The 15,202-nt window shown below is 38.7% G+C and overlaps 1 protein-coding gene across 2 annotated transcripts in view; it reads left to right on the forward strand.

Moving 5' to 3' along the window:
* Positions 1-15,202, forward strand: part of GNPTAB (N-acetylglucosamine-1-phosphate transferase subunits alpha and beta) — a 78,749-nt gene that overhangs the window by 60,979 nt on the left and 2,568 nt on the right. For both annotated transcript variants that reach the window (XM_029954612.1, XM_029954613.1), the window contains 4 exons: positions 233-318; positions 564-662; positions 10,071-10,238; positions 13,280-13,370. In XM_029954612.1, coding sequence (XP_029810472.1) covers positions 233-318; positions 564-662; positions 10,071-10,238; positions 13,280-13,370 — 444 coding nt within the window. The remainder of the gene's footprint in view (positions 1-232; positions 319-563; positions 663-10,070; positions 10,239-13,279; positions 13,371-15,202) is intronic.

The following is a 15,202-nucleotide window of genomic DNA, read 5'->3' on the forward strand; positions in this document are numbered from 1 at the left end:
TACAGTTTGTTAGAAATTTTTCTTCCTGAAAAATTTTTAACAACTTATGAGACTGTTTTAGCAGGTAGTGTATTGTAATGTGTGATAAAAATAAAAATGTATAAAAACAGGCAGTTAGCCTGCAGGCCAATTAGATTTTTTTTTTTTCAAATATTGGATGAAAATGTTTGTCTTTATTACTGAGTCTTTGGTTGCTTCACTTGCCTGATGCAATGTCTGTATTTTCTCATAGCCACCAGTCACTAAGAGTCTAGTTACCAATTGTAAACCAGTAACTGATAAAATCCACAAAGCATATAAGGACAAAAATAAATATAGGTAAGTAATATGTACATTTTCTCTGTTTAGTATAAGAATAATTGTAGGAGTCTGGTATTTTCATAATTTTACAATATTTTATGTCTGAGGCCTTTAAAATTTATGTGAGATTGTTTTCTTTAGTAATACCAAAGGATTGTCATTCTCAAGATGTTGACTGTCAAAGTTTTATAAAACACTTATTAAAATTTTATTTTTATTCCCATATAAATATTTAAACTCTTTAAATATGTTTTGATAATTAGGTTTGAAATCATGGGAGAAGAAGAAATTGCTTTTAAAATGATTCGTACCAATGTTTCTCATGTGGTCGGCCAGCTGGATGACATAAGAAAAAACCCCAGGTACTTTTTTAACCCATAAACTTTACTTTCTTGAGTGCTTCAACTTCACAGCAGAATTGAACAGAAAATACAGAATTCTGATAACTTAAAAAAAATTACCTTTAATTATGCAAACAAACATGAACAAAAAAGGCCGTAGGGCTCAAGAGAAGAAAGGTCTTGCTTTCTGTCTGGAGCAGATGGAAAGGTCTAATGAGGAGGTCGTGTTTGATCTAGAGAAAGCAGTTGCGAGTTGAGATAGGGTCCCCCCGTGCACAGGGAATAGCACATACCTGTATGAGTTGGTGACGTGAGCTACTCAGTGAGGCCAAGCAGTGGGCTCCATTGTGGGGAGTGAGGCCAGATAGCTGGAACTCTCATAGCATTTCTAAGAAGGTGCTTCCAGAAAAGTTGTTTTGGTAGTTAGACTTTTTAATTCAATGTAAAGTTCAGATTAGTCTTGAGAAAAAGAAATGTTCTCATAAATGTATGTTAAAATTAATCCAATAAACTTTCATCATCCCTTGGGAATGAATAAATGTTCAGGTTTATATTAGCCTTGAAATGTTCCAACCTGGGTATCCTAACATATGCCTTGGATAGTTTGATGAAAATTGGTTAAAACCTACATTTTTTAGTTTTGAATTTTAGTGGGAAGTATTTCATCAGCTTCCTGGAAAAAAAAAAGACCTTGGCATATAAAATTGAGTATTTTTCACTTGAGCCTTTTAAAATGCTTTTATAAGTCTTTAGTTTCTTTGTATTGTGATTTTCTGTATTAAATGATCAGAGATATAAAATTTCTAGACATTTTAAAGCCATGCTATTTTTTAAAAACTCCCATTCCTTGTTGGGAGTGGGGGCAGAAATGGGAATTTTAAGAAAATGGAAACATCTTTAATCCTCATTTAGTATATTCAGTAATTCGGTACAATACTTTATACTTCTGCTTAGTAACAAGTATTTCCCACAAGCCAAGCAAACAGTAAGCCATGATAATTAATAATCACCTAGCTTGCAGCTCTACTGTTCCCTCTGACTGGAGTGCTCTTCCCTAATTTAAAACAAACTTTAAAAACCAATGTTAATACTTGCCTTTTGCTTCCCCCATTTCGTTGGTGTGTGCTCCCATTTAGTTACCATGTGAGAATTTGTAGTTTTCAGTTGTACCTTATACTTTTATGTCTTTGTGCTAGTTTGAAAGTTTTCGGGTGAGTGGATTTATAGACCTACATGGTACTTAAAGAGACAGGGTTTTAACTACAAAGACACCTGGCAGTCCAGGCTTAGTGTCTCCCCAGCCCAGATACCTCCTCTAACCTTGAAAGGCTCTTACCATTATTAACTCTTTTTACTTTTATGGGTGCTCATTTTAAAGTTCAGAGTGGAAAGCCAGTATTCTGACGGAAACTTCAAGGACAGACTTGCACAAGGAGTCTGGGCTAGGCTGATCCAGGCTTTTCCCTCCAGCTTCATCTCTCCTGCCCTCCTGCTTGTGTTGGCTGCTTCTTCAGGCCAGAGATAGAGCAGCCACAGCTGTGCTGGGTGTCCCTGCAGGTGGAGCCATGCTCTGAGGCAGAAAGGGACTGCCCCTTTGTGCTGTCCCCCCACTTTTATTCCAGTCAGTGTGAAAGAGGGGTCCATGTAGAGTCAGGAGCTGCCTCTGGAGTGAAGTGGGCTTACCTCCCTTTGAGTCAGCTTATGGGGAGACAAATACTGATAAAATGCAAATTCTCTTTGGAAGAAAGGGGGTGGTGTTTACTGGGCACCCAGCAGGGTCTGCTTTAACTACTCTGTATCCACACACACCCTTTGTCTCATCCACATGTTTTCTTCAAGTTTTCCCAATTTATGAAAAAATTTGAAGATACAGAAAAATTAGAAAAAGCAGTACAATAAATCTCATAAATACTTACCCAGATTTTAAAATTGCCTGCATTTTGTCATATTTGCTTGATCTCTTTATCTACATACAAACTCACACATATACCCCACACAAAGGTTTTGTTTTTGTTACTGGGTGTTTTTTTAACCATTTGAAAATTAGTTTCAGACATCCATATACTTTACTTTTCATTATTCTAGTACATATCTTCTAAAACCAAACCATTCCTTTATTTTTAGTATTATTTTTGAGAGAGAGAGAGAGCATATGCATGCATGGGGGAGGGACAGAGGGGTGGGAGAGAGAATCCCAAGCAGGCGTCACATTGTTAGAGCAGAGCCTGATGTAGGGCACAAACTCAGAAACTGTGAGTACATGACCTGAGTTGAAATCAAGAGTCAGACACTTAACTGACTGAGCCACCCAAGAACCCCAAAACCATTCTCCTTTATACCAAAGACCATTAACATGTATCTGACAACCTTAACATTGACTAAAACCACCTAATAGATAATTTATATTCACATTATCCTAGTTACCTCCAAATGCCCTCCATGGCTATTTTTTTAAATGCAGGATATAATCAGGGTTTGTGCATTATAACCTGATTATATCCTACATTGTTATTTTGTTAACATCTCTTTAATATCCTTTAGTTTAAAGCAGCCTTCAAGTTTAGACAGTAGATAGGATAACGAACTTTCACCCATCATTCATCTTTGATAAGAAGTGATGTATGGTTCTTCTTTCATCCAGACACATCATTTCTTTACTACCACTTCCTGATCATTTTTATGTAAATCTAAGACACTGTATCATTTTGTCTCCAGGTTTATATATATATTTCTCTAACTTATAACAACTCTTAAGAGAAATAAATTGATCCAGGATTAGGAAAGGAGAAGTTGAGAACTGACTGATGCAATCAAACAGAACAATCCATATTGTTCTTCTGGAATTCCAGAAGAAGAAGAGAGAAAGGGGCTGAAGGAGTGCTTGAACAAATGAACAAATCATAGCTAAGAACTTACCCAACCTGGGAAGGAAAAAGACATTGAAATCCAAGAAGCACAGAGAACTCCCCTTAGATGTAACTTGAATCAATCTGCCAGAGGCCTGCTCCAGCTGGTCCAGGGCTCCCTGAAGGGGAAGCGGCGGACGGGGAACAATGAAGAGACATTCATGCAGTTTCTTATTTGGTCCAGCCTGGCATCATCTTCTTCTATCATCTCCTATCTCCCCCCATCTCGCCTTTATTTATAGACTTACGACATCAAAAAGTGGAATTTTTACAAATAATTCTCAGTGATAAAGATGCGTTGAAAAGAGTGCAGAAACAGGTTTTACAGAGGCATTTCTTCAGAACTATTCTAATTACAATGAGGTAACACACATCATAGGATAACAGGATATTCTCAGTGAAAAGCAGATAACATACACATTTGTTTGAACCGGTAGTAAATCTTACAACTAAGAAGATAGCAGGATGTTTTCAGTGAAAAGCAGATAGCAAACACATTTTATAACAATGATGCTAAAATTCAGGCAGCAACAGGGCTAGGAGGCATTCTATTTGGCTCATAAGAGGAAGAATATATTCGAGATGGTCAGTAAGTAAACCTTTTGTCAACCTTGTTCTTTGATGTAGAAGGTGTAAGTGCCATAGGCGCCCTAGAAGAGCAGGCCTTTGCATATGAGTTTTAAGTTGTAACTACTCTTACCTATCCTCACAATGGGCACCAAATTAGCATATGTATGTGCAGTAACTTATGCCTGGCTCTTGTTTGTTTCTATTTCCTAAGTTAGGCTTTTTATCTCCGGGCCAGGGTAAACATTATCTTTGTGTTCTTTAACCCCCTTTATTTTCCATGTCTTAAGTTTGCAAAGCTCAATAGAGCCTTTCGACAAACATATGCAGTGCTTTGTTTAACTTCCTCTTTATAGAGGTGGGAATATGCTTCTTCCCGTTAGGTATCTGGGGAATATCGGTCTGATTTGGAACCTTGTGAGGCCTAATCAATAGCAACAGGCTTAATTTTACATGAGCAATCAGTTAACAGAAGGAGATGCCAGCTTCCGGCACCTGTGGCAGGAGCCTTGCAATGTCTACCATTTCCTTACTGTGACCGTGTCATCCAGCAAGGCCAGTGCGGCTCCCAGCAAATCTTCTGCACCACATATCCTAGTGAAACTGGCAAAATACGAGGACTAAGAGAGAATTCTGAAAGCAGCTAGAGATAAACGGGACTTAACATACCAAAGGAGACACATAAGGGTAGTAGCAGACATATCTACTGAAACTTGGCAGGCCAGAAAGGAATGACAGGAAATCTTCAGTGTGATCAAAGGGAAAAATATGCAGCCAAGAATCCCTTATCCAGCAAGCCTGACATTCAGAATAGGAGAGATAAAGGTTTCCCCAAACAAAAACTGAAGGACTTCCTCACCACTAAACCAGCCCTACAAGAGATCCTAAGGGGGACTCTATGAGGGAAACGTTGCAAGGAACACAAAGTACCAGAGACATCACCACAAGCATGAAACCTACAGAGAACACAATGACTCTAAACCCATATTTTTCAGAATAACACTGAATGTAAATGGACTAAATGCTTCATTCAAAAGACATAGATGGGTCTTATCCATTCTGATTCCCTATTTGCTGTCAACAAGAGACTCATTTTAGACCTGACGACACCTTCAGATTGAAAGTAAGGGGATGAAGAACTATCTTTCATGCTACTGGAAATGAAAAGAAAGCTGGAGTAGCCATACCTCTATCAGATAAACTAGACTTTAAAGTATAAGTGGTAACAAGAGATGAAGAAGGACATTATATAATAATTACAGGGTCTATCCATCAGGAAGAGCTAAAAGTTATAAACATCTACGCACCAAATTCGGGAGCACCCAAATATATAAAACAATCACAAACCTAAGCAATCTTATTGATAAGAATGTGCTAATTGCAGGGGACTTTAGTACTCCATTTACAGCAACAGATCATCTGACAGATTCAGTAAAGAAATAATGGCCCTGCATGACACATTGGACCAGATGGACATGATAGATCTATTTAGAACTCCACATCCCAAAGCAGTGGAATTCACTTTCTGCTTGAGTGCAAATGGTACATTATCCAAGACAGATTAAATGCTGGGTCACAAAGTAGCCCTCAATAAATACAAAAGAACTGAGATCATACTGTGCACACTTTCAGACCACAATGCTTGAAATCAACCACAGGAAAAAGTCTGGAAAACCTCCAAAAGCATGGAGGCTAACGAACATCCTGCTAAAGAACAAATGGGTCAACCAGGCAAATAGAGAAGAAATTGAAAAATATATGGAAGCAAATGAAAATGAAAATATAACAATCCAAATCCTTTGGGATGCAGTAAAGGCAGTCATAAAAGGAAAATACATTGTAATCCAGGCCTGTCTCAAGAAACAAAAATCCCAAATACAGAATCTAACAACACACGTAATGGAATTAGAAGCAGAACAGCAAAGATACCCCAACCCAAGCAAAAGAAGAGAAATAATTAAGATCAGGGCAGAAATAAACAATATAGAATAAAAAAGAAAATGTTGAACAGATCAATGAAACCAAGTGTTGGGAAATTGATAAACCTCTAGCTTGCTTCTCAGAAGGAAAAGAGAGAGGACCCAAATAGATAAAATCACAAATTAAAATGGATTTATTACAACCAATCCCTCAAAAATACAAGCAATTGTTAGGAAATACTATGAAAAATTATATACCAAAAAAACTGGACAACCTGGAAGAAATGAACAAATTTCCTAACCCCCACACACTACCAAAACTCAAACGGGAAGAAACAGAAGAATCTGAACAGTCCCATAACTAGTGAAGAAATTGAATTAGTTATCAAAAATCTCCCAACAAATAAGAGTCCTGGACCAGACGGCTTCCCTGGGGAATTCTACCAGACATTTAAAACAGACTTAATACCTATCCTTCTCAAGCTGTTGCAAAAAATAGAAATGGAAGGGAAACTTCCGGTCTCATTCTATGAAGCCAGCATCACTTTGATTTCCACACCAGACAGAGACCCAGCCAAAAAAGAGAACCACAAGCCAGTATCCCTGATGAATATGGATGCAAAAATTCTCAACAAGATACTAGCAATTGAATTTAACAGCATATAAAAAGAATTATTCACTGTGATCAAGTGGGATTCATTCCTGGGTTGCAAGGCTGGTTCAGTATTTGCAAATCAATCAATGTGATACATCATATTAACAAAAGAAAAGAACCATATCGTCCTGTCAACAGATGGAGAAAAAGCATTTGACAAAATACAGCATCCTTTCTTAATAAAAACTCTTGAGAGAGTCGGGATCGAAGGAACATACACATCATAAAAGCCATTTATGAAAAGCCCACAGCTAAGATCATCCTCAATAGGAAAAACTAGGAGTTTTCCCCCTGAGTTCAGGAACACGACAGGGATGTCCACTCTCACCACTGTTTAACATAGTGCTGAAAGTCCTAGCATCAGCAATCAGACAACAAAAGGAAATAAAAGGCATCAAAATTGGCAAAGATGAAGTCAAACTTTCACTTTTCACAGACAACATGTTACTCTACATGGGAAACCTGACAGATTCCACCAAAAGCCTGCTAGAACTGATCCATGAATTCAGCAGTCGCAGGGTACAAAATCAACATACAGAAATCAGTTGCATTTTTATACACCAAATAATGAAGCTACAGAAAGAGAAATCAAGAAACTGATCCCATTCACAATTCCACAAAAACACAAAATACCTAGGAATAAACCTAACCAAAGATGTACGATGAAAACTATAGAAAACTTATGAAAAAAATAGAAGAAGACACAAAGAAATGTAAAAACATTACACTCTCATGGATTGGAAGAATAAATACTGTTGAAATGTCAGTACTACCCAAAGCAATCTACACATTCCGTGCAATCCCAGTCAAAATTGCACCATCATTCTTCTCAAAGCTAGAACAAACAATCCTAAAATTTGTATGGAACCACAAAAGACCCCGAATAGCCAAAGTAAAATGGAAGAAAATCAAAATGGGAGGTGTCACAATCCCAGACTTTAGCCTCTAGTACAAAGCTGTCATCATCAAGACAATATGGTACTGGCACAAAAACACAGACCAATGGAATAGTATAGAGAATCTAGAATTGGACCCACAAGTGGATGGCCAACTAATCTTTGACAAAGCAGGAAAGAAGAGTATCCAATGGAAAAAAGACAGCCTCTTTAACAGATGGTGCTGGGAGAACTAGACAGCAACATGCAAAAGAATTAAATTAGACCACTTTCTTACATCATACACAAAAATAAACTCAAAATGGATAAAGGACCTGAATGTGAGACAGGAAACCATCAAAACCCAAGCGGAGAGAGCAGGAAACATCCTCTTTGGCCTTAGCCACAGCAATTTCTTACTCGACACATCTCCAAAGGCAAGAGAATCAAAAGCAAAAATGAACTACTGGGACGTCTTCAAGATAAAAAGCTTCTACACTGCAAAGGAAACAATCAACAAAACTAATAAGCAACTGACAGAATGGGAAAAAATAGTTGCAAATGACATATCAGATAAAAGGCCCATATCCAAAATTTTTAAGGAACTCACCAAACTCCACACCTGAAAAACAATCCAGTGAAGAAATGGGCAGAAGACATAAATAGACACTTTTCCAAAGAAGACATCCAGATGGCCAACAGACATATGAAACGCACATTACTCCTCATCAGGGAAGTACAAATCAAAACCACAGTGAGATACCATCTCACACCGGTCAGAGCAGCTAAAATGAAATCAGGAGACTATAGATGATGGCCAAGATATGGAGAAACAGGCACCCTCTTATACTGTTGTTGGAAATGTAAACTGGTGCAGCTGTTCTGGAAAACAGTATGGAGGTTCCTCAAAAAATTAGCAACAGAACTCCCCTATGATCCACCGATAGCACTGCTAGGAATTTACCCAAGGGATACCAGAGTGCTGATGCATAGGGGCACATGTACCCCAATGCAGCACTTTCAACAATACCCAAATCATGGAAAAAGCCTAAATGTCCATTAGCTGATGAATGGATCAAGAAGATGTGGTTAAATATACAATAGAATACTACATGACAATGAGAAATAATGAAATCTGGCCATTTGTAGCAATGTGGATGGAACTGGAGGGTATTATGCTAAGTGAAATAAGTCAGGCAGAGAAAGACAGATACCATATGTAATCACTCATGTGGATCTTGAGAAACTTAACAGAAGACCATGGGGGAATGGAAGGGGGAAAACAGTTACAGAGAGAGAGGGAACCAAATTATAAGAGACTCTTAAATACTCAGAGCAAACAGGGTTGATGGGGTGGTGGGGACAGGGTAAATGGGAGATGGGCATTGAGGAGGGCACTTTTCAGATGAGCACTGGGTGTTGTATTGAAACCAATTTGACAATGATCTATATTTAAAAAATAAATTATAACAACTTTAAAAATAACCAGCATATCATTTATTTTTAATATGATAAACTATCTGGTCAGTGTACATTTTTCTCCAGTTGTCTTTTCTAAGCAGTTATGGGTTTTTTTTGTTTTTTGTTTTTGTTTTTTTAGTTCATTGGTTTGAAGTGCTATCAGGTAAATTCACTGCATTTAAATCGATACCTTTTCCCACAGCCTCTCTTAACCATATAATTTTTTGTGTGTATATGAAGAAATCCAGTTATATATTCTCTATATTTCCTTACTTTGGACTTCTGTAATTGTGTCTCAGTTGTTTAACATGTTCCTAGGTCTCTGTTTTTCCTATAAATTGATAATCAGATCTGAGAGCTTTATTAAATTTGTTGGGGATTTTTTTTGTTATTGTTTTATTTTAAAATGCACAAGTACTTCAAAACTGGCATTTTCCCAGCCTACTGTATTTCAGTAGGGTCCTACTGGGCCCTCAGTTTAGTGACTTTGCCTTGATGGGAACTTGAAACAAGTAGAGAAGCATCTGTCATCTGCTTTTTGCTAGAACACTAGTATCTTATAGCTTTGTTGGAGACCTGTTAAGAAGTCATCAAATTCACAGAATCTATAGCTATAAGGTACCTTCTCTATCTCAGTTACCCATGTCACTGTTCTTAGTAATATTAGTAATACAACGGTTGTCACTTTAGAGAACTTTGTTTTAGGTGCTTAACAGTTTTTCCCCTGGCTGCCAACAAAATGCTCTAGTCAGTAAACTGCACTTATTGAACACTTAATTGGGGACATGCTAAACAGGAATCATTAAATTAATTTACTCCCAACAGCTAGAAGGCACTCTGAAGATTATCTTCCGTAGCTCTTTTACAGTGTGGAATATAAAAGAAAATTTTATAGAATAATTACTCTCCCAGAGAATCATATCAGTACATGTAGCAACTTGGAACATGAATTCATTTAAAATATATATGAAATCTGCATTTCTTGTTTTATTATGTCAAGATCATTCTTACCATAACCAATAACGCTGGATCTCTGTTATCTCTAGGAAGTTTGTTTGCCTGAATGACAACATTGACCACAATCATAAAGACGCCCAGACAGTGAAAGCTGTTCTCAGGGACTTCTATGAATCCATGTTCCCCATACCATCCCAGTTTGAGCTTCCCAGAGAGTACCGAAACCGTTTCCTCCACATGCATGAGCTGCAGGAATGGTAAGGTCTCATGTTCACACGTGTGTGCGTGTGTGTGTTTTTTAGAGAGATGAGATTTCTTTAATGTATTATTTGATCAATAGTTACTTGGTAAAAAATACATTTAAAAGTTTTTATTGAGCTTACTGGCCACGCACATCTGCTGAGCCTCATTCTCTGTCATAAGAATAGCTACCCTGTTTTCTTGAGTACCTGCTATATAGCAGGACATAGTAACAGAAGCTGAATGATTTGCTCAAGGTGAAGCAGCTGATAAGTGGAAATCCAGCCTGATTTCCAACCTGTCATATATATGTTCCACTGTAATTCAAAGTTATTTTATGATGTTTCTTTCATGTCTTATTTTACTACTATTTACCCCACAAAGGTGCTAGGAATACACAGACGAAAGGAGTATGGTATCAGGCTCTCAGGCATTCACAGGCCCTTCAGGAAGACAGGCTGCAGGCAAAGAGTTGTGATACCAAGTGCTATGGCATGGTTCAGTGCTACTGGAATTTGGATGAGGGAGTAACTAATTCTTTTAGAGGAAGGTGACATTTGGACTTGGTTTTGAATTATGAATAGGCCCTTTCCAGGTAGGAAAGCATGTTCTTGGTGTAAGAAATGGCATGTGCAAGGCACAGAAGTGTAAAAGAGAGTGCTTTGCAGAGAAAGGAGAGATTGTGAAGGGCTGTATCTGAATTAGGCTTTTTTCTTTAGAGAATGGGGCTCCCCAGAGAAATTTTTATGTTTGTAGTGATCAGACTTCGTGATTTGGAGAGATAACCATTAACTTTATATATAGCAGGGTTGGACTGGTGAGGAAGCTGTTTGGAGGCAGTGTTGTCTAGAAACTGGAGGCAGGGATACAAGTACTAAGCACTGCAGTAGTTACGAAACAATCAGTGTGAAGCAAGGACTCACAGTTCAGGGAATAAGAACAAAGCTGTAGACAGAACTGGGAGATATTGTAGAGACAAAATTAGCAATCTCGGCAACTAGAACACTTTGGTGTCTTGGAGTTGGTTAAGTGAGACAGCATTTATATTGCTAATATTTATATATTTTTATTTTTGAAGTGAGAAGTTATTACTAAATTGTGGGTCTTGTCTTCTAGGAATGGCTTCTCTCGTTTTACTTTCCTGTAGCTCAGAGGAAAGAGATTTCTGGATGGTTTCAAGTGTTAGCTCCCCAAATCCAGTTTGTGACTAAATTTATCTTTAAGGGCCTAGTCAAATGAGAAAGGAGTGGGCTTAAGAGTAGTTTGAGAGGACTTTGATTTCTGTGCTATCAAAATGAGATAAATCAGGTATAGGACCTTCTTTGCAATCCCCCTGATCTGGGGGCTTCGTTTTCCTCATCCTGCTCCACTTCTGGATCATCTCTCATTGCTGAGCACCACCACCACCCTATCTTCTAGAAACTTTACTTTTTCTCTTTCTTTTCATGACATTGTGCTCCTGAGTCCCCTATTTCCTTTCTCTGGTTTCCTGATAGTGCTGTACCCAAGGAACAGGAAGAAAGCCTTTCTGCACTGTACAGCAGTCTGTCTGGTACACTTGTCCCTCCTGGTAGACTGTGAGACCGCTTCAGGAGCAGAGATGGTGTCTTACTCTTACTGAGTCTAGAGTAGCCTCTCTAGCACATGGTAGGTGCTCGGTGGATGTGAGTGACTGAAGAAACCTCCGGCTATTTTAAGATTCTCTGGTTGCTGGGACTTTTTAGTTGTGTTACAGTCTGTGGTTTCTTGGCTCTTTAAATTACATACTGAATCTGAATGGCACTGTAGGCACATTAGAACTGACTGCCCTGGTTGTGATCCTAATAAGAGGAAATTCAGGAGGAAAAACAGATACCATTATCAATATAGGACTTGAAGTAGAGATATCCACTACCAAACAACCTTTAAATGAGAATCTAAACCCAGTTCAGGCCTGAATTTGGTAGTCATTAATATATCTTACAAGCCTATATTAAAAGCATATGTTTAGTCTTCATAATAAATTATTTCCAAATTACAGATGAGGAAACTGTGCTTTACTGCCTCTATCCCCAGTATTCTATCTCCAAGTCAAGTTCTTGTACTCTCAAACTGTGTCGTCTTGTTGCTTCTTTCATTCTCCCTGCCCTTCCCTAGGTTTTCATGCCCAGGCTAATGTGACTGCCTGCCGAGTCACCCCTGGTCACTCTGGTCAGATGGTCACCATTTTCACCCTGATTCATTCATTCATTCATTCTCTCTCTCTCTCTCTCTCTCTCTCTCTCTCTCTCTCTCTCTCTCTCTCACACACACACACACACACACACACGCACTTTCACACACCTCCCATTTCACATGCTTTCCCACTAGAGTATTATTTCCAAACCCCATTGCATTTCCAGAACACCTGCGGTTTATGCTCACCTGCCTTCCATGGCTTAGCTCTCTAGGCCCAACTTCATTCAGTTCTCCAAGACTCAGCTTGCTCCTCTGACTCTGCTGATGCTCACTGACTTACTCAGCTAAATGCTTTCCCTGTCTGCTTCAAGGCTTAAATGAAATGTCACCATCTCTGAGGTGCTTTCCTCATTATGCTGTTTTCCCCAAGACTTTGCTTTTGATAATACATTTTTGGGTCCATCTTGTGTGATGGCTGGTCTTCTATAGGTCATTGACTCTCCAGCTTTGTAAACACTTTAGAGCATGGACTTCATCCTGTTCATCTCTCTGTATCCACAGGAAGTATTGACTAAGTGATTGTGAAGAAACGGATATGAATGAATAAATAAAAGTAAATGAAAGTGTGCTTTTGTTTAAATGCTAGAAGTAATTTTCTTTTGAAGTCTTTTCTGCCTGGATAACTTTTTACAGTTCAGATATAGTGTTTACTATGACATAATGAAAAATCTGAACTTCTGTTGAAAATCTACAGTGTATTAACATTTTCAAATTGCCTCCAATGATTTTGTGTTTCAAGACTTTTGCTAAGCTAGCATATAACTACTTAATACAGGGAAACTGTGCACAGAAACCACAGACTATAAGTCAACATATTTGGTTTTTCTCTCTCCCTGAACAGGAGAGCGTATAGAGACAAATTGAAGTTTTGGACGCATTGTGTACTAGCAACACTGATTATGTTTACTGTATTCTCATTTTTTGCTGAACAGGTAAGTGTTATATATTTTGTGTGGGGATCAAATTATTTTTATTTTTTTTTAATGTTTACTTTTGAGAGAGAGACAGAGTGTGAGTGGAGGAGGGACAGAGAGAAAGGGAGATGCAGATCTGAAGCAGGCTCCAGGCTCTGAGCTGTCAGCACGGAGCCCGACACGAGGCAGGAACCCACAGACTGTGAGATCATTACCTGAGCCGAACTCAGACGCTTAACCAACTGAGCCACCCAGGGCCTCCCCAAACAGTATTTTTTAATATGTATCTGATTCCTTTAGTAAGTGACATTAATTCACAACAAGAAAATTTTAATTTCTTTTGGCTGTAACTCAGGTGTCAATGTGTCGAACATACTTCAAAATATTCAGGCAACAAACATAATAACTTTTTATTCATTAACTTTTAGATACACTACCAGTATTTTTTTTTTAACCTGGAACTCAGCAGGTTAACTGTAGGCATCAAGCTAAAACTGAAAACCTCTAAGTATTTCTAACCAAAAAAACCACCTAGAATCCTCACCTGATACTGCTTTTGTATGGGTTTCCAATTTTTTTTCTTGTAACCTTTCTAGAAGACGTCAACCACAGTGTCTTATCTTCAGGCCTCCCACTGTTCTGTGGACAGTGCCTACTGTGCTCATGTTTCTCTCAATTATATTTCCCTTGAATTGCTGGGAGTTCTCTCCATGCAGGCAGCACACACACTGCCTCCTTCCAGTGAAGTCCCAGAGTATGAGGGAGGCTTGTGAGGTAAAAAGAAAGGGATCAGAGAATCCTTATTTGGTGTAAACATGAAATGCTCTAAAGAGAAAAGACTGAAGAAGGAAGGGAATGGTGTCTGGGCTGACCGGACTTACTGGGGCATTCAGACCTCACCGCAGCCTCCATTTGAGGTGACTCTTGAGTGGAGCTTTTCTAGCTGTCACTTATGGGAAACTTGCACTGAGTTTACTTGAACTGAGAAGGAGGAAGAGGCTGAAGTATTGAAAACTTTAGAATAAATAGTGCATGGGCTTCCTGCTGCAAATGGAAAGAAACGAGGAAATGGAGATTGGGCAGTTGAACAGGACTGCTATTTAATCTTCATATTCATCCCTGAAATCTTGTTCTTGATATTTGTTGCCATTATTCCTGGCTGGTAAATATCTTAGAAAAAAAAAGTTTTTTTTAACTGTTCCTGCTTTAGAACAGAGGTCCAGTGAGGAACCCAGGAGTCAGCTGTGTCCTGGCCTGTGATGGGGAAGGAGAGGCACCTTGACTCAAAGGAACAGCTCGTGGCAGTGGGAAGGAACAAGGGGGCCAGTCTTCTGTATCATCATTTATACCAGCAGATAACAGGGAACCAGAGAGGCAAGAGGAGGGAGAAAAGGGAAGAATAAATCCTCTCTCCAGTCTCCTTGCTCCTCACCTACTTGAATCAAATTCCTTAGCCTCTACCATGCTCCCCAACAAACCAGCCAGTGATGCTTCCTCCACCCCAGAGTCCCAGCTCATTACTCAAACCATGGTGGCCTGTGCTTGGGCAAAGCCCTGCTTCTACCTGGAGATGGAGGAGTGCGGGGGACCAGCCCACGCACCAGAGTCAAAGGGTCTCTGAGTAGGGGGTTGGTGTCGGCGAAATATCTATAAGAAAGAACACAGACAACATAAATGGTGGAAGAGACCACACTTTACTGTGAGACTTGGTGTCTTATATACCATAGGTGATTACATCATTTTTCTAATGATTACATTGTTTGTTACTTCCAGAAAAATTATTATTTCCATGGTAGCAAAAACAGAAAATCAAAATAGAAACGAAGTACAATACAGAAGATCAAAAAACG

Source organism: Suricata suricatta, chromosome 10, assembly GCF_006229205.1.
Source record: "Suricata suricatta isolate VVHF042 chromosome 10, meerkat_22Aug2017_6uvM2_HiC, whole genome shotgun sequence".
Taxonomy (NCBI): Eukaryota; Metazoa; Chordata; class Mammalia; order Carnivora; family Herpestidae; genus Suricata; species Suricata suricatta.